The sequence below is a fragment of the Teleopsis dalmanni genome, chromosome 2, assembly GCF_002237135.1.
Source record: "Teleopsis dalmanni isolate 2A chromosome 2, ASM223713v2, whole genome shotgun sequence".
NCBI classification, from domain to species: Eukaryota; Metazoa; Arthropoda; class Insecta; order Diptera; family Diopsidae; genus Teleopsis; species Teleopsis dalmanni.
The window spans coordinates 148,250,562-148,277,662 of NC_051847.1; the positions used below are offsets into that span (position 1 = coordinate 148,250,562).

Consider the following 27,101-nt stretch of genomic DNA (forward strand, 5'->3'; position numbering starts at 1 on the left):
TCAGTGACGATTGCTCTAAGGTGCGGAGGTGTGCGGTGAACACCCTAACATAATGTCAAAGAACATAGGTATATAAATTTATTAGGTATCTTCACATCAAGAATTATTATTAATTATTACATTTCCATATACATATATATTTTTTAAAGTTTTAGCAAAAACAATTAAATATAATTGTCTATGAAAACTCAATCAATTTGCTTCTGTTAGCTGCTATCATAGAGTATATATACTCTTTGCTGCTATACTTGTTAGGTGTGCTCATATATTTGCAGCTCAAATCACAGAACATTTCTATTTTATTTCGTCTCTCCCCTTTGTGTGCAAAGAAGTTGGCAGCACATTCATACGTTGCATATGAACAAAATAATGTGCGTGTGCTCCCGTTCGTAATATCAGAGATAGAGATTTATATAGTGAGAATTGTATGAGAGTAATTTTCTGTTCTATTCGAATATCAACTGCATGCATACGAATCCAACATTATGATTTGCCAAAGTGGTTGCATGAGCGGCTGAAGTTTGCAGCTCATCTCACCATACATTTCTATCACATTTCGTCTCTCCCCTTTTAACAGCAGCACCCACGAATTTCTGTTCTTATGGTGCGGGGTACTTGTGCGCACATTGCAAGTGGTTTCGATTTTGTTTGATCACTGCACAAACATGTATGTTTCTAAGTACAAACTCTTTTGTTTGAAAAAAGTTGGTTTGATGTTACGAGAATTATGTGAAATGTTTTGTTTCTTCCATATTGATATAATATTAAATTTATATATAAATTATTAATTTAATTTGTTTAATATGTTATTTTGTTAATGAATTGTTAATATAATATTGCGAATATATTGTTGCCTAATATAATATGGTTATTATTAATAAAACATCTCATATATTTTAATTTAAGTGGTACATGTAAAAAAAACATTAAAGAAGAGCCGCACACCCTTCCAAATAGGGCACGCGTCGTCACTGCATATACTATTACATATCTTAAAATATCAATTGATTGTCAAAACTCGTAATAAAATCTCATTTTTCCTGATTAGAAATATCATTAAATAAAACTAAAACAAAAAAAAATTTTATAAAGTTTATTAAATTTTTCTATTGGAATTTTATAAAATATATAAAAAAAATACCAATAGAAAATATTTTAGTTTTACAAATACTTTCTTGACAAACTATAAATTTCGCATTAATGTGAAGGGCGTTCACAAACCAGAGCGGAAAATTCACCACTGACTTATGCCAACGCAATAAAGATTGAGGTACAACCAGTTGAATATAAATGTTGCAAGGTCACATGGGAATTTAACAGTCTGGATGTTATTGTGGCAATACTGCTACATTTTTGCTTATTTTCAACGTTTTTTGCCTACTGGTTGCATACTAGGCAGCGGCTTATGTGCGTCTTCACTTGAAGCTACTTTAAAAACAATTTACAAACCACAAGAGAGATAATCTCCACCAATAGTTTGCACTTCTACCAACACGTACACATACAAGCTAACGCTCAAACTGAACACTTGACAACTCACACTAACACGACCGAACATTGAACGGACATTATTCCTCGTCGTGTGCTGTGCACCTTATAAAGTGAAAACGCACAAAATGGCAACAAGAAAGCAACAATTTTTTAATAATTTCAATTGTATTCCTTTTTGTAGTGGCTGATGTTCTCTTGATGTTGTTGTCTTTTTCCTATTTGGTTTCATACAATTGTACTCGTACTTTATTTCATTTCAGTTTGCTTTGTTTGAATTTTGCTGGTTGTTGTTTTTTGAATTCTTGTTGACGTTGGGTTTGGTTGGCTGTATTCTGCTACGAAACGCAGCTACAATAACAACATTAAGCTTTCGGGGCATATTCCTTGTTGCATGTTGCCTGCTGCTGCTGCTGCTATTTTGTTTGCCTTTGGTTGTTTTTGGTGTTTTTTCATTGCTAGCTAATTGAATTTTCAACAAGAAATTTAATTTTGCTTTTGATTTTTTTTTAAATATTTTTTCTACTGGTAAAAAAATGTATGCACAATCAAAATGAAAAAAAAAAATAAAAAATTTAGAAAAGTGAGTTAATTGAATTAAAAGTTTCTTTTTTATCTACTTTCAATAAAAAAAAATTATAGTACAACATGAAAATACCGAATGCTGAATAGTTGATAGGAATATAAAATTTCTAATAAGAGTAAAACCGGAAGGAAATGCAACGCACACATACAAAAATAGAGACACAAACGCACATTTCATCATTAAATTTGCTAAGATTTATATTTGAATGCAGACATTTTGTAGGATTCGCATTAACGTATGTGTGCATGTCTCCTCACCCTGTTATTGGAGTGACTGAACAAAAAGTTGTGTTTATGTTTTGATTCAGGTATGTAATAGGTTTTTTGCTTTAAATTTTCCATTTCGTGTTTTTTGTTGTACTGCAGTTGCAACATTGTTTGAGCGCACACAAGCTGCAGGCTTAATTCTGTTAACGACTGTGTTTGTTTAAACCTTTTATATTCAGTGCCTAAAAATTTTCAACATATGACAACATTTAGAATTAAATACCAATACTTTCGATTTAACAACCTGATATTAAATTATTTATTGACAACAGTGCATAGTAGGGTGGTTCGAAAAATAAATTTTTTTTTCGAAACGCTTAAATGCGCATAAGTTGCCTCTAGTATAGAGTAGAAAACTGCGCATCGCCTCCAAAAGTTGGCAAAACTGATTAAATCGATCATTTTTCAGAAAAAAAAAAATACAATTATTAATATACATACAATTAATACAGTTTAACTCTTTTTATTTAGTTTAAAGTCCAAAATATTAAAATAAAATAACAAACATTGATATCATTGATATAATAATAATAACCTGTCATCCAATATCATCTCCAAATTGATGAAACGCGTAATTTTCGCACCTTTCTTCATGTATAAAAATGACGACAGTTACAAATTGTAACTCAACATAAATGCACAATGGTCTATTACCGTAATATATTGTTTAAACTACCACAAATATAAGTACTATTAAACATCATTCATTTTGTAATATATATCAATCGCATATTTTCTGAAAAAATTTTAAATTGTCCACCATTTCCCTACCCAACCAACCATCCAAGTAGGGTGTGTTATTAATTTCTTTACATTTCATATCTAACCACGCAGCTGCCCACACGAATTAGGTTAAGACCTTACTGATATTCTAATTTAATAAACTTATAATCTGACTTATGCGAAAAATCAGGCATATTCTATCTTGTTAAGGTTTTGCTCTGATTGAACCATCCCTCGCACTTTGTCTGCAAACCGTATTGGAAGCTTCAGTCTCGACTGCTTGGGTATGACATGGATAATTCTTGAAATCTAGAAGTGTTTCACACCTTTGTTTACAAATAGCTTTAATTTCTTATTAGTTACTTCTTATAACAAAGGTGGAGGTGTCAATTTGCACAACTTCCAATCAATAATTTGTGTATAATCTTCAGTTTTAAAATTTAACTTTCACAATACAAATTCTCTAATCAGGCTTTTTTCGTATCCAGTTGTCGAATGTTGTCCCTCTTATCAAATATTATTGCCAAAAGCAAATCCTCGGAATGGATTTTCTACTCTATACTAGAGGCAACTTTTGAGCACTATAGCGTTTCGAAAAAAAAATTCTATTTTTTGAACCACCCTAGTGCATAGTTCTTAACAAATATGGCGGCACAGCAGAGTAGCGCCTAGAATACGTTAATCTAATATTTAAAACCAATTTTTATAAAATCTTTTCTTGAATGTAAAAATAAAAATAATTTTTTTGTGCTTTATTATAAGTGATTATAGAATAATATTTAAAAGAGATCTTATATTCTTTGTGATATCCATTGGGCTTTTTGATCAAAAAATAGAAAGTCATAAACACACGACTTGCGTCTAGCAAAAATTCCTATATGTCCCTTATGCCACATCTTTAAACTTTTCTGTTTGAATGACTAATGGCTTCGTTTGCATTCCGATTCGATAACAAAATCCGACAGTCAAAATCCAAAATCAAATTAAAATTAAAACGAAACGAAATTTTGCATGACGTTCGACAGTTGCCGAACAAATGAAATTCAAAATGGAATTAAGATTTGCTTTGCGAACGTAGTCTTAACGAAGTGAGGCATTTGAGCAAAATTAAAAACAAAATTAAGTTCACTTTTGTCGTGTGAATAATCCAAATCTGAAAATTTGCGTTTAAGTCGAGGCGACCATAATTAATTTTTATATTGTTGCCCTAAATATAAAATTTTGCTCCCTGTGGGACATACATTTCATGTTTGGACACACTTCTCCATATCGTTTACTTAACAAAATTAGACATTTCTGTCAAATCAATGGTCGGCAAAAAACAAACACACCAGGACTAAACTTGAACGTGATTTCTTGTAGTTAAACTCTACAAAAGCAGATCTCACATTATTCATTTTCCACATAATGTGCTCCAGAATAACCAAAATATAATTTTTAAGTTATAAAAAAAGACTACATACCACACTGCAGTTTTTGAATATTTCTTTTATATATTATTTTCCTTTTATTTTTTTAGTTGGATTTCAATATCGATTTATTTTTTATATATTTTTATATTAGTTGACTGTTGTTTTTAGTTAAATATTGTTAAACTTTTCCTTTCGATCGTGCCATTTTGATCACAATTTTATTTACAAATGAAATAATATAATATAAAATGAATTTTTGTTGTTGTAGTTCACTACTGTTCGAAAAACCTCTTTATCAAATGAAATTATGTATTTTTTTTTCTTTTTTTTTTTTTTTTATTTTTTATTATTAACGATTCTTCAATTAAAGACAAAAATCGTTTTAATATTGCACCTAGTACAAATAACAAAAAAAAGGTACTAATAAGCAATTTTATTTGAATATTTAATGTAAAAAAAAAAATGAAGCTATTTTGCTACTCGCTGCCCATTAAGTCTGCCACTGTTTTCCTTTTTAGCCGTCTAAATATTGCAACCACCTGGAGAAGACTGGATGCTGTAACGTTGACATGTGTTTTCAATCGCTGTTTGTGAGCAATGGCACACCTTTTTGCCACGACGTCGACTGTTGGTATGTCAAGGTCACGGTGGAGATCACTGTTTCTAATGTAATATGAAGCATTTACGATGTATCGTAGTACTTTATTTTGAAAGCGCTGGATAGTTGCAATGTATTTCTTGCTGGCACAACCCCAGAACTGTATGCCATAACTCCAAGCCGGCTTTAGTATTTGATTGTAGACCATTAGTTTGTTGTGGATTGCCAGTTTAGAGCGCCTGCCTATGAGGTGGTAAAATTTCTTTAGTTTTAGGTCAAGCTCTTCTCGTTTTTTCTTAACATGCGCTTTCCAGCGCAGCTTGGCGTCAAGCGTAATGCCCAGATATTTGGCTTCGTTGGCGTGTGGAATTTTTGTGGCATCGATATGAATTGGAAAATGGTTATAATTTCTCAATGAGAAGACTATATGTACTGATTTTTCCGTATTGAGCTTGATTCTCCATTTTTTTGCCCATGAAGCAATTTGATTGACTGTGTGTTGCAGATTAGCCGTCGCGTCTTCTATATTGTTTTCGATTGCTAGAACCGCAGTATCGTCTGCAAATGTTGCTGTAACTAGTTGGTTTGCAGAGGGTAAGTCGTGTGTATACAGGAGATATAGAATGGGCCCAAGAATGCTCCCCTGCGGGACGCCTGCGCTAATCTTCTTTAGTGCTGAATGTGCATCTTCATATTTAACACTGAAGTACCTGTCGTTTAGATACGATGATAGCAGCTTACAGTATTGTATAGGCAATAATGATTTAAGTTTATGGAGTAATCCTTCAAATGAAATTATGTATGAAATTCTTTTTTTGCCAGATTACCATTTTTACTCGAAAGAAAATGATTGTTGTCGAAGAAAAGTATAGATGATAGTATTATGTAAATAGTATAGTATGTAGTATAATACATTTGATATAAGATATTACAACTTAATATATTATTATTACCAATTACATTTGACTGTAGTTATATTATAAGTTCAGGGGTCAAATTCAAATTTAATTTATGAATTAAAATTGCTACAAAATACCAGTAAATGAACATAAACTCACCTGAAATTGAACATATGGATGTGAAACATATGTGGTCTCAACTGGACGTTCATTCTGTTGCGAGAAAAATTTTCGTGATATGTAATTTTACGTTTTGATTACCAGGATTAAGTGATTTAGTTGCACTGGACTATTTTCATATGGATTTAAGTAAAAGATTGTGTTTGTGTGTACAGTCCTGAAAATTTCAACGTTTCTGTCGAGTTATGGTCGAGCTATGTGCGAATCCTCAGATATAATCTTGAAAGTATTTAGTGCTGTTACATGTCCATTAAAGATATTGGTATGTTGTATTTACCACAAAATGACATGGTTTAAGTATTGAAAATAAACTGGAGGAAAAATTTTAAATAAGTTAACGATGTTTACCAATTTATCACTTATAAGAATAGATTCTTTTAAATTTAAATTATATAGTCCATGAATAGTTTCTGTTAAGTAATAAGAAGTAATATAAATCTTAAAGAAAGCATATAAATGGTTTAAAAAGTATGATTTGTTATAAAATTATAAAATAGCTTTAAAGGAAGTTTATGGATGTGTTGGAAATATTATTTATTAAATGAAATTCTGATTTAATATATAGTTTTAGTTGAACGTTCCATTAGTTCTTTGTATCCAATTTACCGAAATATTCAAATAACATAGACAAGATTTTATTATTACCAATAATATTAAAAACAACTGTTTATATATATTATATTCTTAACGCACAATAAGTTTATTTTGTCTGTTTTATGTTCGTATAGATTCAGATAAATGTTAATTTAAGCTCGGAAATATGTTTGTGCTGCTAAAAAAGTTGTCTGGAAGACAACACAATTAGATACGTAAATTTAAAAATAGACTCAAAAATCAAATTCCATGGTAAGATAAACATAATTCAACAAAAAACTCATACCCGTAAAAAAAATTACATGTGAGGATGCTACTTCCATAGATTATAATAAATAATACTAATTGGTATTGATATGGTAATATGACACAATGATATATATATATGATATATATGATATATATATATTTTTAAGAAATCATTTTAGAATTTATTTTAGTTAATAAAATTGAAAAATGGCTTTTCATAGTTTTCATTACAACTAGAATATTAAAAAATTTTCAATGTTTTGAATTGAAGACGGTAGTTTAGGTGAGCATTTTGTACGTAATTAACAGAATCGTATGCTTTTTTACAAATGGTCCGATAAAACAGAGGTGTATTGTGCAAATTCATGTGAAAAATGTACTATGGTGGCATAGAGATTTCACGTAGTGTATTAAATTGGGTCTTTTAATGCAGTGTGACTTACTGTTACGTTAAATTTTTTATAAACACTAAATACAAATAAAAGTAATTGTGATTTAGTCTGAAATTACTTTCTATGTTGAGGCTAGTTGAGTTGAGTCAGTGCACCTGAGCACTTTTACTCTCTATTAACTGCGAGGTTTCTACAAAACCCCTCTTTGCACCTTGACTGGATTATTGTTTATCCAGTGTTTATTATTGTTCACTTCATTAGACTAAGCAATAATTGACCTCAGATCTGCATATCTCCCCGAGGAGCCTGTAACCATTCTGAGATTTGATAACGCGGTGTTAGTAAGTCTGTCAGATTTCGCAAATAATTTCTGGGCTCTATCCTTTATGTATTTTTTGATGGGATCAATCTTGAGGTCCCTGAGGATGTCATTCGTCCTAATGTACCAAGGAATTTTGAAAAGTCTTCTCAGAGCCTGGCTTTGTGCTATTTCTAACTGGTGTATAGTAGTGTTTGAAGCTTTGCTAAACGCTACACAACCATATAGAAGTGACGGACAAATTATTTGGTTGTATATCAGTTTCCTGTTCTTAGCATTGAGGTTTTCATTTCTAAATAGCGGTTGGAGGTAATGAAGAATTTTGGCGCAGCTAATTCTTTTCAGTTGAACATGTTTAAGCCATGTGAATCGTTTGTCCAACGTGATGCCGAGATATTTAACGCTATCCTCCCAGTTTATCACCATATCATCCACTCTCACTCTTGACGGATTCTGTCTCCACTTCTGTCTCCAATATAGATTTTTGTTATAACCCTGATTGTAGATGACAATGATAAAGACATTCTGATATATCTGTTAGAAAATGAAGAATTTATAAACATTAGGGAGTTAACTAATCATTACCTAAATACTACTCAGCCGAATATATTAGGAAAGTAATTTTTACTACGACTAAATCATCTAATCATCTAATTTCTGTACATCACGCAACATATTTCAATGGAATAACGTTTTTTTTACATATAAACAAAAAAAAAACACTGCTTTCATTTATAATAATTATCTTGGCCTATTCTCGTTCTTTCCTCTGATGAAATCATATTTTTGGTTGAATATAGCAAAAACGGTTTCTGCAGCAAAAACGTATAAATTGCTGTAATTAAGTGTAAGCGTTTCGTTACGGGTTTCAAACACTTGAACTTTGACTTTTAATTGTGCTACAAGTAAATGTGTACGTTTTTACGGAATGAAATCCAAATGTTTTTATGTAGTATTTGGCGATTGCAGTTAAGCACTTGTTGAATGCCATGAGTTTGCTTTAGTCTAAGTACATTAAAAATATTAAACAGATGAGTTAATAATGCAACAGATTACCTTAATACTTTAAGGTAATCTGTTGCAATAGTAATAATAGTTACATTAATTAAATTTTTATATTTTAATCTAATTTTTTTTTTTATTTCCATTATTTTCAGATAAAATTAACAAAAAATGTTTAAACGACCGCCAAATATTGAACTAATTTTGCTGCTGGCATGTTTTGCTCTAGTAAAATGTAAGACTACAATCTCATACTATGTTATTTAAAAAGTTTTTGAGCATATATATCTTATATATATGCATATATCTCATATATATGTATATGTCTCATATATATGTATATATCTCATATTTTTGTCTATATCTCATATTTATGTCTATATCTCATATATATGTATATATCAGATATATATGTATGTGTCTCATATATATCTATATATCTCGCAGTCTTATTAAAATTTTATTGAACAAATATTTTACATATCAATACTTTAAGATGAAAATAATGTTTCGAAAGATATTATCAAATTAATTACATAATAATTTGCTATTATACCTAATTGTGTCTTAGGTGAGACAAATCTTCCACCTGTGTTTACTCAATCATTAAATAATATTGTATTATTTGAAAATGTGGCGGTAGGAACCGTGGTATATAAACTCGAAGGTTATGATCCAGAGGGTAGTAATGTTACCTTTGGCTCAATTGGATCTGAAAATTTTGAAGTAGATCCTATATCAGGAAATATAACACTTATAAAACCTTTGGACAGAGAAGAAAAGGAGAGTATAACATTTTTGGTTACAATTAAAGACCGCGTCAATCCGGATGGAGAATCTGAACAAGATAATGTAGTTGAGGTGCCAATCACATTTATTATACTGGATGAAAATGATAATGCACCAGAATTCGAAAATGTAAGTTTCGAATATTATTATTATTATTTAACTAAACTAAATTTTATTTTTATTACAATAAACTTAAGTATACAAAGACACTTTACGTTTCAATTTACATATATTAATATAACTTACGACTTCTCTACATAATTTTCAAACTAAATCAAATTTTGTGTTTTGCAGAAAATCTATTTCGTTTATATTAAAAAATGCTGAAGTTGTTTTTATAATAAAAATTAAAATAAAAAATATTTTTTTAAATAAAATTTTTTTAATCAGTGTATCAAGGGATTTGGTATTAAACATCTGTTTAATACTACCTACAATTCGCGAAATGTCGGTATTCAGACTATGCTCGGTAAATCGGAAAAAATTAAAACTAAAGTAAAATCTTTTTTTTACGATTTTTTATTTCCACCGATTTTCTTTCTTTATTTACTTTGAATACTTTAAATTTTAAATTAAATTTAAATTTTATGCAACAGTTCACAAAAATAAGAATCAACTGATGTTTTACCGAACACCGAAAAAATTATCTGATCTGATACTTTAGTAATTTGTTAACTTGTTAACGTTGTTGTTTCACAAAAACGAATGTACATAAAGTTTTATCACCTTATCGAGTTACTGAGCACGTGTGAATACCAATATAATTTAAAAAAAAAAGTTTTTTATTTTATTTTTAATTGTAGAAAAAAAATATAAAGTATCTTCATTTAAATAAAAAATGGTTGATTATTTAATATATCGTGCACTTATATATACTTTTTCATGTGATTATTAATAATGCTAATAAATAATTAACGGCAATTATTCTACGCTATTTTTTTACTTATTCCAATTCAACATTTTAATTCTACTCCACTTACAGACTCCATATGAAGCTGATGTTAATGAAGACGCTCCTGTAGGTACTACCATTTTTGATAAAATTCTTGTCAAAGATCGTGATACAATTGGTGATAGTTTGGACTTAAAATGTTTACCGCAGTCACAAAGTCCAGAAGCCTGTAACAAGTCAGTATTTATTACAATATTATTGTTGCAAAAATAATGTACGTATTTTTAAAATTTGCAGATTCCGTTTAGAAATATTGACACGAGAGCCAACCATACTAACAGCATCGGTAGTAGTTAACGACACTCTAAACTACAATCAACGCATGATATATCATTTCCTGATAAATGCAACGGTAATACTTTTACTGGACTCTTATCCTTCAATTATACACGTCAAGCTTTACATATAATGTTATCAATTACTTACTTAAGTATTATGTATGTTGATCCTTTTTTCAAGTCAGCGCAACTGGGCACTTTTACTCTTTGTTAGCTGGGGGTACTACAGGGTCCCACCCATCTCATTGACTAAATTATGTATTCCCTATAAGCTTCATGATTATTGAGTGATTGATCTAAGATTTGCGTATCTCCCCGTGCGGAGAGTGATTACTCTAAGATTAGATAATGTAGGATAGCCTGTTAATTTTCGCATATAACTATAGGGGTCTGTTGCTTATGTATTTTTTGATCGGATCTATTCTAAGGTCTCTTAGCATCATTTTAACTATAAGACCGTCGTGCCAGACCTTGTCAAATGTCTTGGCGATGTCAAAAGTAATCATACCCGTTAATTCCCTTCTGCTCAGGGCAGACTGTATCATCTGAGCTGTTCGCACCATTTGTAATTCTGTGGAAAGCTCTTCCCTGAAACATAATAATATATCAACCGAATTAGTTAACCGTACAAAAGACCCTTATTGTGAAGACCCTTATCTTAATTATTTATACAATTATAATGTTATAATTGTGTCTTAGGTTTTAAAATTACAATTTTCACTATAGGAACATCTTATTGTGAAACTGAATTTTGCCAAGGTTTTAGACAATTTTCGCTATTTGTTGGAGACCGGTTGCTATATTATATTTTATAAGTAGTCATTGTATATTTTGAAGCGCTAAAAAACTTCAAATATTAAGGAAAATTTGTCTTGCTTTCTTATGACTAAAAAATAAATAAAGATCTTAGCAGTCCAATCATTGAAACAGAATTTCAGTCCGAATGACGGCATTTTTCAAAGTACCAAATACCGATTTTTCCTTGTTAAAATAAATATAATACTATTATCAGCTTAAATGAAAACCGTATCTCTATATGACATAGATGGCTTTAATATCTGAGCCTTTCCTGACTCCTGCATCTCTCACTGGTAAACTGAATTACTGTCAAGATTAGATTTCTTTTATTAATGAAATAATAAAATTTGTAAATTTAAATATTATTTTTGATGTAAATTATAAAATATTATTTAAAATAAATGATATTGAATATTGGAGAAGCCAAGGGTATGTCGAGTGAATATAAAAAATAATTATTTTAAAAGACCAGACTAACCTATATATTTATATATAAGTTACTATATTTATATGGATCTCTATAAATATAAATAGTATTTATTCAATAATTATAAAAACATACCAATTATATTTTAACGTCTTTTTAAAAATAAATCGTTTTTATTTTAATATTTTTTATCTACTTTTAAAGGATGGCCAACATCAGTCACAAACAAATTTTGAAGTACGTGTAAAAGATATACAAGATAAGCCACCAGTTTTTCAAGGTTCTATGTCTACTGTCATAGACGAGGATAGTCCCATTGATACCTTAGTACTAAAAGTGCAAGCACGAGATGGAGATACTGGTGAACCTCGTAAAATTGTTTATGATTTATTAACAAGTAAGTTTTAATTATATTATTTACGAATATATGGTACAGTTGGAAAATAAGGACTAAGGAATTTAATTTCTTATCTGTAATCAAGAATCAAGATTTAACAAGTAATAAAGAAGATTTCAATTTAGCCTAATATTTCAATTACTAATATAAATTGTTAATAAACAGATCCTATGGACTACTTTTTGCTGGACGAGTATAGTGGTGAGCTGCGAACGGCCAAACCCTTAGATCGTGAAACTTTACCAGATAGCACCGGTCTTATTACTTTGCAAATAAGGGTAATAAAAAATATGTTTTATTTCTCTTATGATATTTTAAAATTTCGATTTTAAAGGCTCGAGAACTTGTTAATGGTATACCCAGTAATGAACCCTCTGCAAGTACCATAGCTCCTGCAACCATAACCATACGTGATGTTAATGATTCACCGCCAACTTTTAACAAAATGGAATATGAAGTAGAATTGCAAGAGAATACTCCGCCTGGCACACCATTGGCTTTAGATATGAATGTTACTGACCGTGATGTGGGTAGTAATTCCAAGTTCGCATTACGTTTACAAAATTTCGCCGATGTTTTTGAAGTTGATCCGAAATTTGTAACAGGTTATTCTCAAGTAAACATACGTGTTGCAAATCATACCTTAGACTATGAGAATCCAAATCAACGTAAATTTTTTGTGCTACTCGTTGCTGAAGAAACCGATACAAATCCAAAACTAACTTCTACCGCTACTATTAAAATTACTGTAGTAGATGCTAATGATAATAAGCCAACATTTGAACAGGATTCATATTCCACTACAATATCAGAAGCTGCTGTACCAGGGCAGTATATAACTACTATAACAGCTAAAGATGCTGATTCTGGCATGTTCGGAGAAGCTGGTATACGTTATAGCTTAACAGGTGCGGGGGCCGAATTGTTTCATGTTAATGAAGTAACGGGTGTGATTACATTAGCCGATTGTCATCATACATTGACAACTGAAACTCAGAAAATTACAAGTCAACGTCAAAGACGTGATACTGAGGAATTCGTAACGTTACCTAATTTAAATACTAATGAAAATTCTACAAAAAATTTTTACAACAGTCTCATTAGCACAGTTGAGATTAGCACCGCAGCAAGTGTAGAATATATGGTGATAACACAACCTAGCAATACCGACAACACTAACAAGTTGCCCAGTGAAGCGTTGCCTACGTGCCTAGATTACGAAACCGAAACCACGTACTTCTTGTCATACAAAGTAAGTTGTTGATATGCATGTGTGTGTCATGCAGTTGGTTGTCTACTTTTCTATCTAGATATACCAATAAATGCAAGTCTGTGTAGGTTAAACCGTGTTTTCAGAATTTTTTCTTATATCCATTTTTTGTGAAATAGCAAACGTGCAAATTTTAGTGGAAATGTGTTTGTAATTGTTTCCTTTCTGAATTAAATTTTAGGCAACGGATGATGATGGTCAGGGACAAACCTCTGTTGTGTCGCTGCGAATATCAGTATTGGATGCAAATGATTCGCCACCAGTTTGTGAAAGTCCCTTATACCGTGCTTCAGTAGATGAAGGTTCACACGTTTTTGATTCACCATTGATTGTTAAAGCAAGAGATGCGGACAAGATATCAGACATAACTTACAGGTATGAGAAGGGAACTATAAAAAGAAATCTAAGAAATAATTTAAGAAATTTTAAAAATGAAATAAAAAATATTTAATTTTATTCTTGTTTTTTTTCAGCATTATTGGCAGCAAGCAGGTTGAACAAATTTTCGACATTGATAAACGCTCCGGACAGATAACTATACGACCTAATGCTACACTAGATGTCACGCACTTAAAGACAGATAATCTCATTTTCAGTGTAGAAGCCAATGATGGTATTTTTACTACAAATTGTGCCGTTAATATAACTGTGCGTGATGTGAACAATCATGCGCCTCATTTCCTGGCTGAAAAATATTCAGCAATAGTAGAGGAAAATTCAGAAATTGGTACTAATGTTGAAAAATTGCAAGCTGAAGACTTGGACTCCGGCATTAATGCGGAATTACGGTTAATTTTGTTCATTTAAAAGTTTAGGAAAGTTTAATTTTATTTTTTAAATTTTAGATATCGTATACAACAAGGTAGCTTTGGAGATTTTCGTATTGATGAGCACAGTGGTGAAGTTTTTGTGTCACGGAAATTGGATTATGATCGTCGGAATACATATCAAATAGAAGTTTTAGCTTCTGACCTAGGAATACCAAGCTTAACTGGAACTGCAACGCTGACTGTCACAATTAATAATAGCAACGATAAGGATCCATATTTTACGCCAGCAACACAACATGCAGAGGTGCGCTTTACTTTCAAAAATGCTTCAGAAGTTATTCTAAAAAAAAATAAATTTAATTATATTTACTTACATTATTCATTCTTTTATATATTTATTTTCACTTTAAAGGTACGAGAAGATGTACCTGTAGGCACAATCGTTTATACATTAATTGCTGTTGATCCTGATGCCACACATGATGCATTGGAATTTGCCGCAACTGATATTACTGCTATTGATAAAGATGGTAAAGAAGTGCCAAGTACTGAAGATTTTAAGACATATTTCTCAATAAATCGTAATGGAAAAGTTATTGTTAATAAAAAATTGGAGCGAGATATATTTGCAGTAAATTTTTAATGATGTTATTTTTTTAAAACAAAAAATATTAATATTATAATTTCAAAATAGGTTATACGAATCAATGTATTGGTAACCGATAGCACTGCACCAACTGTACAACAAGGACGTGGTTTACTGATAATACAAATTATTGATGTCAATGAAGTACCACCGGTATGTACAACTATATTATTATACATTTAATGTATATTTCATAATATCAATTGCTAAAATATTTTTTTTTAAAATAAAATAAAATGTGGACCATATGTGCTGTTTCTCTCATAATACAAATTTTGTATTTGTTTAAATATTCAAGCAAATTTTATATTTGTTTAAATTTTCAAGCAAATTTTATATTTGTTTAAATTTTCTTAAAAACTATGGTAGAATAGAATTAAATAAACAGATAGCTAAATATAGTTTATGTATATACCTAAGTGTGATTTACAATTATAGGAGATCTAGATTAAGTTAGTTAAGGGTTACTTATTTCACATTATATACATATTTCAAAAAAAAAAAAAATAAATAAATGAATTATATTATTAATGTTAATAATCGTTAACTTAATAATAAGTTAAGTCTACATTAACACTAACTATCTATAATATGCAATATATGTATACAAATATTTAATATTATACGGTACGCGCATATGTAAGTAGGAGTCTTAAAAATAGTTAGTGATATTCATGTTACAAAGTTTAAGAGGTATGATAAATGCCTTCCTTTAGCTGTGGTGTTATAAATTCCGTGGCATCGGTACACAACCGCATCATAGCCTCAGTGAGCAAGTCCATTCTTGTTGTAGTGATAAGAGTGTAAGGAACATGATATTAAACTGTGCTAAACGCTGAGATATTTGCTAAACTTTGGTTAAATCTTTTAATGCGGCACAGTATATGATTGTTGCTGTAGAGGTTATTGTATTTATGTCACACTAGAAGTAGTATTGGTGAGAGATATTTTTCTTGCAGTAGATATGTAATGATATGCTCTTGAGATGCATAATATTTTATTATCATATTGTTCATAGTGGACATACGTGACACAAATTTGTTGTAAGAGTTATTCCTAAGTATTTCATTTTTTTTCACTGCCTTTGGTTCCTCACCGTCTACATATCCTCTCCGGAAAAGATAACGAGAAAATGAAGATAGTTTTCATACCCTTATCCAATAATTATTGCTTTCGATTTTCACAACCTCAGATTAAATAAAATTTACGCTATAGTGGTACCAAAACAACTCTTATATTATAAAAGATCAATAATCATTAATTATCTTATTATGACCATTGATCATAATTATCTTATTTATACTGTTATCTGAATAAAACTATTTAATATAATATTTTTAAATATTATATTAAATGCATTTAAACATTTTCGAAGTAACGACTCAAAAATTAAAACAAAAAATAAATCATATAATAATTTAAAATAAATTCATATTTTATAGAAATTTAATCCACCATGGACTGTAGAAAACCCTGTCATCAAATTGCAAATGACCGAAGAGCAACCAATTGGTTCAGTGTTAACAACTTTACAAGCCTATGATGAAGACTCCACAATTGGTGAATACAATATATCACCAAATAATTACTTCGAAATAAATAAAACCACTGGTGTTATAACTACAATATCTCGCATTGATTATGAAACACTTAAAGAAGTGAAATTTACTGCTACCGTCACAGATACTGGAATGCCAGCCCTAACATCCACTGCTGATGTAACAGTAGATATAATTAATCTGAATGATAATGAACCACATTTCAGTCAGTCCGAATATCATTTTAATATAACTGAAAATTCACCACGTGGTACAGTTGCCGGCAAAGTAGAAGCAATAGATGCGGATAGCAACGTATTTGGAGAAATAACTTATTCACTTATTGGGGAGAACAATAAATATTTCTCAATTGATGCTTACACGGGTAGTATAATGGTTGCTGATTCAACCATTTTGGATCGTGAAAAAATCAGCTTAATAACTCTTACTGCAGTAGCACAAGATAAAGCACCAGCAACAGTGCAAAAAACAGCAACTGCTGTGGTGAGTATTTTGTAATAATTAGATTAATTAGATTCATAATTAGATTATTATGTAATAATTAATTAAAGTAATTAAGTAAAATAATTAATTTAATATTTATTTTTTAATTTAACAGATATTTATAAATGTTTTGGATGTAAATGATAATGCACCAATATTTACACAAGATGAATATACAGCCACAGTGGCCGAAAATGCTGCTGTAAATCCACCAGCTGCACTTTTGCAAGTTAAAGCAGATGATCTAGATGAGGGAATTTTTGGTGATGTACGTTATGTTATCACTGAAGGAAATGTGGATGGATTATTTAAACTGGACTCGCAGTCTGGTATTATTTATCCTGCACAGAGTTTAAATGGTAAAAAAGGTGTTTATGAATTAACTGTGTTGGCACGAGATACACAAGGCTCCGGTACCATGGAAAGCACTACGACAGCAAAAATTACAGTAATGGGAGTTAATCAACATCGTCCAGTATTTGTTATACCAGCGTCATCAAATGCCACTATTGAAATACCAGGCGTAAGATATAAAATAACGTTATTTAAATATTAACTGAATTTTTTTAAAATTTCTTATATTTCTTACAACAGGACATTGTACCAGAAAATTATTTACTTTTAACTGTTAAAGCCACAGATAATGATACTGATGAAAATGGTCATATAACTTATCATTTGAAGGTAATTAATTTACCTTTTAAAAGAAGAATTGTTAATAATTGTTGGAATGTTTTTGCAGATTAATGACCAAAACTTGCAAGAAACTCCTGAATTTAAAATAAATGCAGAAACTGGTGAATTAAGCACCAAAAAGGAACTCAATCGAAAATACCGGGCAAAGTAAATATATATATTATAAAAAATTTTTTATATGACAATGTTTAGAACAATGTTTTTATTTTCAAGTTACAACATTGTTTTGGTTGCACGTGATGCGGGCAATCCTAAACCATTCGAAACTCTACGTTTCCTTAGTATAAGCATTCTTGACGAAAACGAAAATACACCGGAATTTTTAGATGTAAATAACCCATATAAGATATCAATAAATGAAAACAGTGGTCGTAATGTTAAAGTAGGACACATACAGGCATCAGTACGTAGCAAACATAATAAGGACGTTTATTACTATATGTTGTTAGGCAATGAAGATGGTGCGTTTGTTGTTGATAAACGAACCGGAGACATCTATACGAATAAAAGTTTAGATAGGTAAGATTACAATGCAATACATTTTTATTTATATCACAGTTTTAATTTTTTTTAACGATTTAGAGAAACAACCGAATTTTATACACTTTATATATTGGCAAGCGTTAAATATGATTTACATATTTCTGACGAGGAACGTGCTTCATTTTCGATTAAGACCTTGGATCGCGATAATACTGTAGCTAAAGTTTGGGTTACAGTACTGGATGAGAATGATAATGCACCAGTGTTTGAAAAGGAAGTATGTTGAAACTGAACTTGATTAGAGAATAAATTAATATTGAGTTATTTATTTGAAATGTTCTATTCAGATTTATTATGCTGGGGTGAATGCCAAGTCTACAACCAATACATTAATAATTGTTGTTAACGCTACAGATGCGGATGAGGGTAAAAATTCCAAAATAGAATATATGATCGTTGCATCCAATTTATACAAATATGGTGCAACTAAATCTACTGGCTCAATTGTACCAAGTCCATTTAGTAAGTATTATATCGACAATTGTTTAATAACAACTTCATTATTTAATTACAAAATACTAACACAAATACTGGAAGAAATCACTACTCAAGAAAACTTTTATAAAGCATTGGACAAACGCTTGACTAGGCTAGAGCAAAAACTCAACAAAACAAATAATGCTTAGTTATATAAAAATAATGGTATGGAACTCGAACGGTCTTCTTCAACACCTTAGAGAGCTTGAAACAGTCCTATCAGTCAAAGATGTTGATGTTTGCTTAATTAGCGAAACTCATTTTACTAACCAAACATATGTTAAACTAAAGAATTACAAAATATATAGCGCAGTCCATCCTAGTAATTACGCTCGCGGAGGAAGTGCTATTTTAATTAAAAAATCGTTAAAACATTATGAGTCTACAAAAATATCCAAAGAGGAATTCCAGGCAATAACTGTTGTCCTTGACTTACAAAGCAAATTACTACTAACATCGGTATACAGTCCTCCAAGACATTCAATTAAATCCGAACAATACAAAGATCTTATAAAAACTCATAAGCATCGCTTCATTATGGGTGGCGATTTCAACGCTAAACATACGCATTGGGGCTCTCGCCTAATTACAACGAAAGGTAGAGAACTCCTCAAAGCTATACAGCAAACTGGCTGCGAATGCTTGTCATCCGGGATCCCAACCTATTGGCCAACTGACCCAACAAAGGTGCCTGATCTACTCGATTTCTTTATAACCAAGCAAATTTCGTCCTACAATTTAAAAATAACAGATGGAGCAGAACTAAGCTGCGACCATTCCCCTCTCTACATAACCCTCTTCGAATCTGCCTTAATAAATAAAAAATGTCTAAAACTTGAAAATAAATACACGGATTGGAGTTACTTCAGAAGAATCCTTAATGAAAACACCATTGCTTCAAAAGAAATTTGTGAAGAAAATGATCTTGAAAGCGAAATTTTGAACCTTACAAATTTACTACAACATGCGGCATGGTGCAGCACGCCCACATTAAGGAATGCAACCTATCCTCATAAATACCCAAAAGTCATTGTGGATCTTATGCGGGAAAAAAGAAAGATGCGGAAAAAGTGGCAGCAAACCAGATTTCCAGCAGACAAAGCCACTCTTAACAGACTTGCAAAAGAACTCAGCCTAAAAATCAAGCAATTTAAAAATAATCAATTCAACTACTACCTATCTAACTTAAGTAATGATCGTGCTACCAACTATTCTCTCTGGAAATGCACACGAAACCTTAAACGACCTTTAGTACACAAAGCTCCAATTAAAAATCACGTTAATCAATGGGCTAAAAGCGATGAGGAAAAAGTGGAGGTCCTCTCCGAACACCTGTCAAAAGTGTTCTCCATAGACGAAAACGTTAACAATGCAGTAATCTGCCCTCCTAGGACAGCACATTCATCCTGTATTCCACCAACCACTGAGCTTGAGGTAATGATGATTATTAAAAATGAACTTAAGCTAAAAAAAACCCCAGGTTATGAATTGATAAATGCTGAAGTTTTGAAAGAAATTCCTACAAAATGCCTAGTTAAAATTACGAATATATTTAACGCTATAATACAGATGCGAACCCTTCCATCCCTGTGGAAAGTATCTGAAATTATCATGGTACATAAGCCAGGAAAGGATATTAATGACGTAAGTGGTTACAGACCAATAGCACTTCTGCCTGTACTTTCAAAAATATTTGAAAAAGTCTTACTGAAAAGAATCCTTCCTCTGATTGAAAGTCAAAACATAATACCTTTACATCAGTTTGCTTTTAGGTGCAATCACTCCACCATAGATCAAGTCCATAGGATTACCAATGTAATAGAAAAAGCTCTTGAGGAAAAAAAATCTGCTCAGCTGTGTTTTTAGATGTCTCGCAGGCTTTCGATAAAGTCTGGCACTCCGGATTGCTTACCAAAGTAAAAAATATTCTCCCAACGGAGTATTATGACGTAATCTCCTCTTACTTATCTGATCGTTACTTTCGAGTAAAGCACGGTGATGCCTATAGTAAACTGCATAAAATTAACGCTGGAGTTCCGCAAGGTAGTGTTTTGGGTCCTCTCTTATATCTCATTTATACACACGACTTGCCAACGAGTGCAACGACGTTCACAGCAACTTTTGCTGATGATACTGCAGTCCTTGCAGTTGGAGAAAGCGCAGTAATAGCAGCTAATAATTTGCAAAATAGTATGGACAGTATAATTGCTTGGACAAAGAAATGGAAAATTAATCTAAATAAAGAAAAATCAGTGCATGTAAATTTCACAAATCGAAACATCAGTCATATACCTGTCTACATCGATGAAGCACAAATCCCTCACGCGAATACTGCGAAATACTTGGGTATGACTTTGGACGCTAAACTAAGATGGAGCCAATCTGGACATATGGAATACAGCTATGGGGTTGCGCAAGCAGAACACAAATTTCCATCATTCAAAGATTCCAAAATTTCATGCTACGGAGAGTAACAAACGCGCCATGGTACGTGAGAAATTCTGACTTACATCGTGACCTCGGAGTGTCAACAGTACAGAAAGAAATTCATACCAAAGCCAAATCACACCAAGATAGACTTAGTTGTCATATAAATGCTGAGGCGCATTTACTAGCTACAACTGAGCCAATACGCCGTCTAAAGCGTCAAAAGCCGTGCGATCTTTGGGCTTAAATCATTGAAATGTACTACAATTAATTTATTATTGCGTGGAATCGCCTAATCTGTTTAAATTTAAATTGCTTGTTAGTTATCTAATAACTAGTTGCTTTATGTCTTGTTTTGTTTTATTTATTGTTCTTTAATATCATATGTAATAAAACAATTTATAATTAAAAAAAAAAAAAAAAATCATTTAATAAGAAAACCGCTATTAGTGCACAAACCGCACATTAGTGCATTTTAATTATTATATTATTATTATCTTATTATTTTTTAATTAAAATTTACACTGTAGTTTTTTATACAAATTATTTAGATGACATTCAATACTAAACTAGCATTTGATCCTATCTGTCTTATAAAACAACTATGAAAAATTATCATCATAAATTATTTGGAATAATGTCATTATTTAAAAAATAACATTTTTTACTTGTTTACTTGTTATTCCTTTTTAAATATGAATTTAATTAACACTACCATAAGATTGTGCCACTGTGGAAGAATGAACAATATAAAACTAAAGAACTTTAACTGTACTAGTTTATTTAAAATTTCTATTTTTAAAAAGTAATTTTAATGGAATTTCCATTTTTATTTCTGATTAAAAAGAATACTCAGCTCTGAAAGGAACTGAGTATTCACACCTTGTTGTTATTGGTTTAATCCAGTGAAGATCGTTTTGCGGCAGTTAGTTGTCTGAAAAAACAAGCGACTCCTGGATGTATGCGTTTCTAGAATATTTATCTTTAAAATGTGTAGAAGTGTATTTATCTTTAAAATTTCTACATTTGCTACCAATCAACACTCTAAAAATCGTTGTCATATTGTGTAATCAATAGGGATATTCACAAAAATATCTCAAAGGAAAATCTCACAAAAGTAACTGATATTGAAATAAAAATGTATTTTTATAAATATATTTTTTAAGTCTAAAAGTCACAGTGATTTGTAGAAAAAAAATATATCACTAAAAAACAAGTATCAAATAAAGAAATTGAACTTCTATTTTTTATTGAATTTTAATATAAATCTCTTTGTTTTATATTGTCAAAAATAGCTAAGCTTAGTAGTGCAAACAATTCCTTCTAACACATTTCAATTTTACAGATATATCGCCTGAAGGACGTATAACAACAGCTGCTTTTATGGCAGAATATAATCAAGATCGTTTCGAATTAGAAATTGTAGCAAGAGAACTAGAATCACCACAACGTTCAGCACGTACAAAAGTTAATGTAAGTTTTAATTATATAATTAAATATATTAGATATATGTAGACAATTATATATATAATAATTTATTTTTTTTTTTGTATCTACTAAGGTTTGGATATATGACGCATCACAATTAGTCCGCGTAATACTTTCTCGTCCACCAGATGAAGTCTATCAAGAGCAGGAAGAAATTGTTGCAGAGTTAAGAAACGCTACACAACACAGAATTATTGTAGATGAGATACGGTTTCATGTTGATCGTATGGGTCGCATACGTATGGACTGGTGTGATCTATTTTTCCATGCTGGTACTTATCACAACATTTTTATCTAACTATAGGAGAACCATAATTGTTTCATTTCTGTTTTATAGTTGAACCACGTACACAACAAATAGCAGCTGTTGAGGATATACTTAAAGTGATCGATACTAACTATGATTATTTAAGAGTAAATATTTATCTTTATATTTGAAAACACTTTTTAATAAATTTAATAATAAAAATTTCAGGATTATTATGCAGGATTTGCTATAGAAAATGTTGTACCAGCATATACAACGATTGTTCAAGATGAATTTGATTTGGCTGTAGCTGGCTTAGTGGCTTTAATAATCGTACTTTTTGTGGGTGTGGTTAGCTTTATAGTACTTTGTTGTTGTTTAAAACATTGGTGAGTATTTTGTTGTACTTCAAATTTTATATTGGGAGAAATTTGTTTAATTTAAATTAAATTGGATAAGACTCATATTCTAAATTGTCATATTAGTTAAATAGTTATAATTTTTATATATCATTTTTAGAAATATGATCACCGCAAAACAGTTCTGCATTATTCATTATTATTAAAAGTTATGCAGATTTCTGTTTAAAATTATATTATCTGATATAACTTTTTTGAAATAATTCTTTCTATAATTTTAAATGAATGCTAATTAAATATTTTTTGTTAATTGTAATGAAGTATTATTAAAACAAAACACTTAAATCTTGCGAAAGTATACTGAGTAGCCATTAAGTAAAATTTTTAATTTACAATTAATTTTTACAATTATATCGTATATAATTTACGAATATTACGGAGTAATAAATAGTTAATATGTATTTATTACATGAAAATAATACTGAAAAGGGACTTAGTTAAGTCAAAACTATAACCCTGTTCATTTGATTAGTAATACCAAATATTTTATATACAAATATACTTTAGGTGTGACAAAGTATCAGTCATATGGTTTGTAATATATTGTTGTTACATTTAACAATTGTAATAGAGATACAAAGTTCACCTAGTAATTTATCTAGAATACAGAGTTTTTAAAGAACATTTTGCACCAATATACAACAATATGCAATATGCAAATAATAAAAAAATATTTATAATATGTATAATCTAGAAAATGCTTTGTCTTTGTATACAATTTCTATTAACACATTGCTTTCAAAAACATTAAAGATTTTCATTTGTATTAATATTAATATAAACACACCTCTACCACATTTCTATATTTCTATCATATTATAAATATCTTGATATATAAAATAAATATTTTTTAGGAATTTATCTGTTCCGGTAGAAAATCGACGCAAGGAGGCTTTAATTAAAAAACAAATCATAGAAGATTTAAATACAACAGAAAATCCACTTTGGATAGAACAGTAAGTGTTACATGGTCATAAATATAAAGCTAACAGAGTGCAGAAACTTATATCATTCTTATCTTTTATTCTACACTATAGAAAGCTAAAGCTTTATGAAGAACAAGAACTAACCATGCAGGTATTTTCAGAACCTGATCATATATCTACTTCAGAGTCTCCAGTACGTAAAAAATGTTTTGTAAGTAAACACATACTAACGTTTATATTTTCTTTTTTTTTTTTGTTAATTTATCAGGCGCAACTGGACCATCGTAATAACATGGAATTGGGGCACCATACAGTTGATAATACCTATGCCACCATACAACCAAGGAATTCAAATCATGGTCCAGGTAGCAACATCGGTATTACTGGCTTAAATAGCGGTGTTGTTGTTGGACGTATGGACCACCAACATATGAATGACTTTGCTGATTACGCTACATTGCGTAATAATCGTGCACCATCGGTAATTAATTTCTACTGATTCATAGTATCAGGTTCAAAAATAGATGAAGGTTTGCAATATCTTGTAAACTTTCTTTTAAAAAGCGTTTAAATGATTTTTAATTAACATTTAGCACAATTTAGACCTTTTTATTTGAAGGAATATAACCAAAAAACTATACGGCAAAATACATTTTGTCTAAAATTAAAATATAAATTTAATTAATACAGTGAAATTCGAACTTTTTTGATGTCCCATTGAAGATTCGAGTTAGGGAAAATTCGAGTTATAAAGACAACAGTTTTTTTTTTGGTTTTGCTACGAAATATTTTTTATTTAAAATATTCATTTACATTTTTGTACTCTTTACCACTCTACTTCAAATTTCCAATGTATTTAATAATTTGAATATACACACACAATTTTTATTTTAAATATTCTATTATATGCATTGGTGTTTTGTTTACTTGTTGTTCTTTTTCTATATAATTTTTCAAATTTTTTAATTGGAATATATCATCCATTGCGTTTACTCTGGAATGGATAAATGTTCAAATTGTCTTGATCTCACAATCTCGCTACTCTAATGGCATGTTCGAACAATAAGCACGGTTGTTTATCATATAATTTTAAGTACACCAAACGTTATATTACAATCGCCCATGCAATTTAAAAATAATATGATGTCACAGAATTTGCAAAACAATATATAATTAGTTTTGTACGCCATCAAAGGTCATTTTTTAAAAGATATCCCTGCAACTAGTATAAACGTTGCATTGAGAGAATAGAGAAAATTTTACAAGATTTACTTTACTAACACCCAATTCTTAAGTAATTAACTTCCAATAAAATTTCTTATTTTATTGGGACTTAACTAAAGTACAGATGGTTTTGGATGTAGTAAGGCAATGGTAATGTAATGGATTAGAGGATTACAAAGCACGTACTTACGTATAGTCTCTTTTAGGAATGATTTAGATTACTTTTTGACAACACAAAATATTGGCATAATTATTTTCACAGACTTTAAAAACATTATTCTATAATGTATTAGCAATTCAATATTCGCTTTTTTTGATATTTAAACTTGTTATTCCAAAAAATGTTTAAGAACTTTATACTGATTACTAACAGTTATGTTTGAATACAATAATCAATATATAATTTTTGTCCTTTGTAGATGTATGAGTTCACAGGTTCTACATTCCAGGCACCTATAAGGGATGGTGATGATGGTGTAACAGAATTAATATAAACAAGCTACACAAAAAATTTCGAACGTATTTGTATATTTTTAGTAAAAACAATTAGCATATGAAAAAGGCGTTTGCACTGATCATGATTACGTTTTAAGTCATATAGTAAATATAAATTTTTAGTACTGATCTACAACACAATTTCTGTTAAACAAACTCTAACTGAAGCATATATTGAATAAAAAAATATTCGAACACTAGCAGTGCAAGCGCCTTATAATATTAATAAGTTATTTAATTATGTGTGCTTGTTTAAGAACATATTAAGGAAAAGTCGAACAAAGTACGGATTTTTAATGTTGAAAGTATGTTATGGTTTGTACAATTATATAGTCTAATAAATAGTATTTAACTTATACATGTATGTACTCAACATTATTTATATAGACCAGCATTTAAAGTTGTGAATTATTATTTTCTTGTAAATGTATTGTATTAACACAATGAAAACAGCTAATAATACAAATTGAATGAAAATATAATATAGATATATATTATAGATATATAATAGTATATAATATAATAATATATATATTATTATATACACCTATATTAATATTAAATTATAATATATAGTATATATATTATGGTACATGCTACATATTGTGTTGTATGCTATAACTATTATATATACGTACAATGAATATATATTATATATTGTTTTTTATATTATATATATTATTATATATAAAATTAGAAAATAAGTTGAATTTGAACATAATTTGAAATAAAGTTGTTGCATAAAAGTATTTTCATAAAAGTCAGGACAATAAATACCAACTAGTTTATAGCGTACCACAGTTTGTTATGCATATACATATACATAATATAGAATTTAAAAAAATAGTTTGATAAAAAAATATAGTTCTTCCTATATTTAGATATTAAAAAGATTTAAGTTTACTAATTTGTATATCTCAAAACCATATATATTTAAGGAACCCACTTTGACTCTAGTTTGTACTAAATACTAAAATTAATAATTATATGTATTATGCTATACTATGTGTACATTTTTAATATTAGTTAAATTAATTCTTAATATATAAAAGTAATTATTAACGAATTCAAAATAAGTCTTT

General features: G+C 30.0%; 1 protein-coding gene across 1 annotated transcript; it reads left to right on the top strand.

Annotated features, from left to right (window-relative positions):
• Positions 1–8,863: 8,863 nt before the first annotated feature.
• LOC119681493 (cadherin-87A) lies at positions 8,864–26,031 on the top strand (the record flags this gene model as incomplete). The annotated part of the gene is given in 27 exon segments (XM_038094703.1): positions 8,864–8,943; positions 9,280–9,626; positions 10,480–10,625; positions 10,687–10,801; positions 12,157–12,349; positions 12,515–12,627; positions 12,684–13,601; positions 13,801–13,994; positions 14,093–14,407; positions 14,465–14,693; positions 14,802–15,020; positions 15,084–15,188; positions 16,478–17,077; positions 17,193–17,600; positions 17,672–17,761; positions 17,820–17,920; positions 17,987–18,292; positions 18,356–18,533; positions 18,604–18,778; positions 22,566–22,693; positions 22,782–22,980; positions 23,046–23,122; positions 23,184–23,344; positions 24,229–24,330; positions 24,412–24,493; positions 24,569–24,781; positions 25,944–26,031. Coding segments are annotated over 27 exon segments (5,853 nt in total). The 3' UTR covers positions 26,019–26,031.
• Positions 26,032–27,101: the final 1,070 nt, after the last annotated feature.